Source organism: Sesamum indicum, linkage group LG9 (genome assembly GCF_026168435.1).
Source record: "Sesamum indicum cultivar Baizhima isolate 11 linkage group LG9, ASM2616843v1, whole genome shotgun sequence".
In the NCBI taxonomy this organism is placed as follows: Eukaryota; Viridiplantae; Streptophyta; class Magnoliopsida; order Lamiales; family Pedaliaceae; genus Sesamum; species Sesamum indicum.
The window spans coordinates 14,299,794-14,304,208 of NC_142665.1; the positions used below are offsets into that span (position 1 = coordinate 14,299,794).

The window sequence follows — 4,415 nt, forward strand, 5'->3', positions numbered from 1 at the left end:
AGCTCCATTTAAGCTGCCACCAATGATTTCGACATCCTCAACTGCTGAGCAAACTGTTCTGCTGAATTTCTTGAAATGTATTTCCTTTGAGAGGCCCAGTAACTTGGATCTTCTTCGATCAATGGTTTGGATTGTCCTTGTTCGGCCTTTTGTGTTTAAGCATTTGAAGTAAGGGACGGTATTCTTGGGGTGTGGATCGCAGATGAGGGCTCTGGTGCTTCCCATCTCAATGAAATTACGCTCCCCATCGCGGTGAGGAAACATAAAAGATGGAACCCATCTTGAGAGGGTCTGGTAATCCGGAAACTTGATAAGGGGGAAATCATTGGCTGTGAGAGAGGACTTGAAAAAATACTGGCACCGGCAGATTGGTAGATCGGGGAGAGAAGAGTATAGATCGAGAAAAGGAAAAAAAAATGGGGACTGGTCGAAGACCGAGGGATAGTCAGAAAAGAATCACGGGGGTGAGGGCAGTTCGACGTCGGCGCTGGTCGTCGGCTACGGCGAAGGACAGAGAGAAAGTGAGCAAATGGCAGAAAAAAAGGGGGTTTTCAAAGCAGGCTGAAGACGCACGTGGGGGGGCGTGGGTCGTCGGAAGATGACGGGTTGGGCAGCAAACGGTGGCCGGAATGTCAGAAGATGGTTGCCGGCGGTGGTCAATTGCCATAGTGGCTGAAGAGAGGATCGGTGGTTCTTGCGAGAGAGAAAGACGACCAAGAAAACCCCTTCTTGTATCTGTGACCAAAGAAGGAAAAAGAGAGAAATGAAGTGAGTAAAAGAACAGAATGCTTGTATTAAATTTTTACTTTTTGATGTTGAATTTGAATTTTTGTTTTTTTTTTTAATTTTGATCCATATGTTCATTTTGATTTTTTGCTTGGGCTGATCAGTTCTGGGCTCATTTATTTATTAATTTCTTTTTTCGATTGTGGGTTTTATTTTTTGGACTAAACTTTTTTATTTTATTTGAGCCTTAAGGGTTTTGTTTGGATTTTATTTTTCTTTGATAATAATTTGCTATATCAATTTTCTTAGGCTGACCTGAATTTTATATCCTTTCCTAAAAAGACACCCCTAAACCTTAAAAAGTCAGTGTTTAAATTTTTCTCTCAATTTCGATCAGTGGGTTTAATAGAAGTTGGTTATATAGCTAAAGGCTGCTGAAAGTTAATTTTTACTGGTTGATGATTCTAAAGCAACTTGTTAATTCACATTGATAGATTAAAATGTACAAAGGGGTGACAAAGGTGCCTTCTTTTTATTGCAAAAATAAATTGGAGCATGGGCTTATGCAATGCAGGTATTATGGACTGGTTCCTAATAAATTAAGTTCCTTCGGCAATTTTTAATGCTTTATTGACTGTGTGGGAACCTCTCAAAGCAAGAATAATGAGGATTAGACTCACAATCTTTTACTGCAATAAGTTAAGTTGCAGCAATTAAGGGTTGGTTTGATTGCGTTTTCAATGGGAATTTTCCCACTTTTCACTGTTTGAAAATGTGGGAATGTGTTTGTTTTGTACCTTTTTTAGTGAGAATGCATTCCAATTCAATTCTCAATTTCAAATTTAATAGGTCAAATAGGCTTGTCATAGTTGTCTTTTTTGTCAGCCACTATTTGCTTCTTTCCCATCAATTAAAATTGGTTTTCTCTCTCAACCATTCCTTTCAATGGACTTCTCAAACAAAACCAGCTCTCCTCCTCCTTCCTCTTCCCCTGAAACTTACCCATGGATCCATCCTTTTTTTTACGAACGTCGAGTCGTGTGGTTCGAACGACGAAGTCACTTGCCGGAAGAGAAAGCGCGGCACTCGAACTAAGGTGAGCTCTGTACCACATAACGTCTGTTTATGCTGTTTTCTTCAGTGTAAAAACAGAAATATGAAATCTGTAGTAAAGAAGCTGATAGGAATTTTCTTCTCCATTAGTAGTGTTCAGCTGAAGCCCAAACTTCATGTAGCAGTTAGTGCTTGTTTTCAGCTGCGATTAAGCAGACTTGTAAAATTTTTTTTTGTTGGTCAATAAATGCAATTTCTTATACCCTTTCGCCCCTTTTGTCGTGATTATTTTGTGAATTAAGTTATACCAAAATCACATTTAGATAACATTAAGACCATAGATTAACAGCATATTCTCTATAAGTAAAGAATTAGGAAGGAAGAGAGAGGGGCAGGGGGTGTTCCACAGATGCATATAGTCTGTCATGTTATTGGAAATCATGGTTCAAACGTCCTCCATTCCAATTTCATGCAAAGTTGCACAACCATCAAACAGCACACCAATAATGTACAAGAATGGTACCTGGCTGTGAATTAATTGTTCTATGAAATAGACATTTTCGACCTGCTCATCACTTAATGAAGCTCATCTTAACTATAATTTTATTATCATGAAAATCATTCCTTTTTCAATTTTTAATTCTTCACTAATTATGTTTTGATTCAATACTTGGTAGAATTCATGACATAAGAATAATGTTAGTTTTGGAATTTAGCTTACAATCACTTCTTTCATAATCAATTATTTGATAATCAATCATGTAATTGTCGCGCCAGACTAGATGTAATATAATATATTCTCAAATTATATGAAGTTTATATGTAATTAGATTGAATTTTGAAAAACAACGGTGTAATTGTTCTAAAAAAATTGTATGTCAAATAATGTCATGATTATCACGTTCTCTTAACTTGATGTGTTTGAATAACAATCAGTTTTATACAATCATTCTCGTCTCAATCAACTCATTAAGGATAAACAATAATACAATAATATTTAGATTGTGCGCTAATGAAATAATACAATAATATTTAGATACACATGTTATATGCTAATGAAATAATACAATAATATTTAGTTGATTGTACTTACTACCAATAATAAATAAAATAATTACAAAAATTTATAATAATGATTAATTAGAGTAAATTACAAATAGTTCTCAGATATTGTTTATACTTACAAATGTGCAGTTATGAGTTATGATTAATACTTTAGATATTTTTACTTACGTCGTGACTTTAACTTACATGGTAGATGAGTCGAAAGGGCAAGGAGGCATGTAACACGTCTTCGGATCCAAAGTCACGGGCTGACGATGCTTGGTGGGATATGCCACAGGTGTCTCTGCTCACTGAATTAATGTATGAGCATTACAAGAAAGGACACCTTTTCTCATCAACATTTAGTGAGCAAATTTGGCGTGAGATCGGGATTGAATTGTCCCAACGTAATAAAACACAATACACAGTTGCACAGCTCAAAGGTAAGGCTAACATGCTTCGGATGCTTTGGCGTAAGTTTTACGATTTGGTGTACAAACGGACTGGTTTTGGTTGGGACCCAACAACGTGCACCGTGACTGCATCAGAGGATCGTTGGGCTGAATGGATCGCGGTGATTGTATTATATTTCTCCTATTATTTTGATAAATCTATTCATCATTTCTTGACATACGTCAATTAATTAAAGTGTGACTGATTATGCAGGCTAATCCGAGAGAGTCTGGCTTGGAAAAGAAGGGTCTTCCTCATTTTGATTTATGTACTGAGATGTTCTCATCTTCTGTGGCCACTGGTAGCCATGCCCGTTCTTTTGCCATGCCTCCTGTCTCCAACAACGACAATGATGACGTTGATGTAAGCTGCCCTGCAATGGCTACTGGTAATCCACTTGCATCCGGGCCCGAGCAAAATCTAACAGCAACAAGAGGTCGGCAGCGAAAGGGGGGCAAAGTGATCGGTTGAAGCGAGTTGATAAATGCATTGATGCCATAACCGCTTGCAGTGAAGACAAAACTCGAAAGCTGGCAAATATTTCGAACGATAATATTGAAGACTGCATGGCTGCGCTGTCTAAAATGGAGGGACTACAGCGGTACTTATTCTTTGCAGCGCAAGATCAGTTTTTGTTGAAGCTGAGGCGTCAAATGTTTCTTCTGATGAGTGATGAGGACAAGCGTGCTTGGGTTGAAAGCTTGAAAAAGTGAACAATTTTTTTTATTGTTATAGGGGCTGCATGAATTTGAACACAATTTTTTTATATACTTGCGTGATGTTAGTTGTAGTTGTTTTCCTTTACATCATTTTTATATACTTGCGTGATAGTACTTCATCATTTTAATCAACGTCATTAATTTTAATAGCTGCAAGATTTTAAAAAAATTAGGTATAACTATTAAACTAAAGTGAATATGAAATATATTTAGCTGGGTAAAAAAAAATTTACAGTCATTTCTTTTGCAGCATTTTGTATTTATCACATTAGTTAGAAACCTTTTATTACTCATCTAAATTTCACTATAATTGAATAGAAGGTGTTTGAATTCAATTTTATTAAAAATAATCTTACATAAGAAAATGAAACATATTATTAGTATCCAATAAACTACAAATTGAAATTAGAGTAGAATGCT

General features: G+C 36.3%; 1 protein-coding gene across 1 annotated transcript; it reads left to right on the plus strand.

Moving 5' to 3' along the window:
• The first annotated feature begins 416 nt into the window (after positions 1 to 416).
• LOC148786906 (L10-interacting MYB domain-containing protein-like) lies at positions 417 to 3,989 on the plus strand. The gene is made up of 5 exons (XM_088885010.1): positions 417 to 521; positions 1,868 to 1,999; positions 3,038 to 3,397; positions 3,490 to 3,683; positions 3,788 to 3,989. The coding sequence occupies exons 1-5, from the start codon at positions 417 to 419 to the stop codon at positions 3,987 to 3,989; spliced, it is 993 nt and encodes a 330-aa protein (XP_088741136.1).
• The last annotated feature ends 426 nt before the right edge of the window (positions 3,990 to 4,415 follow it).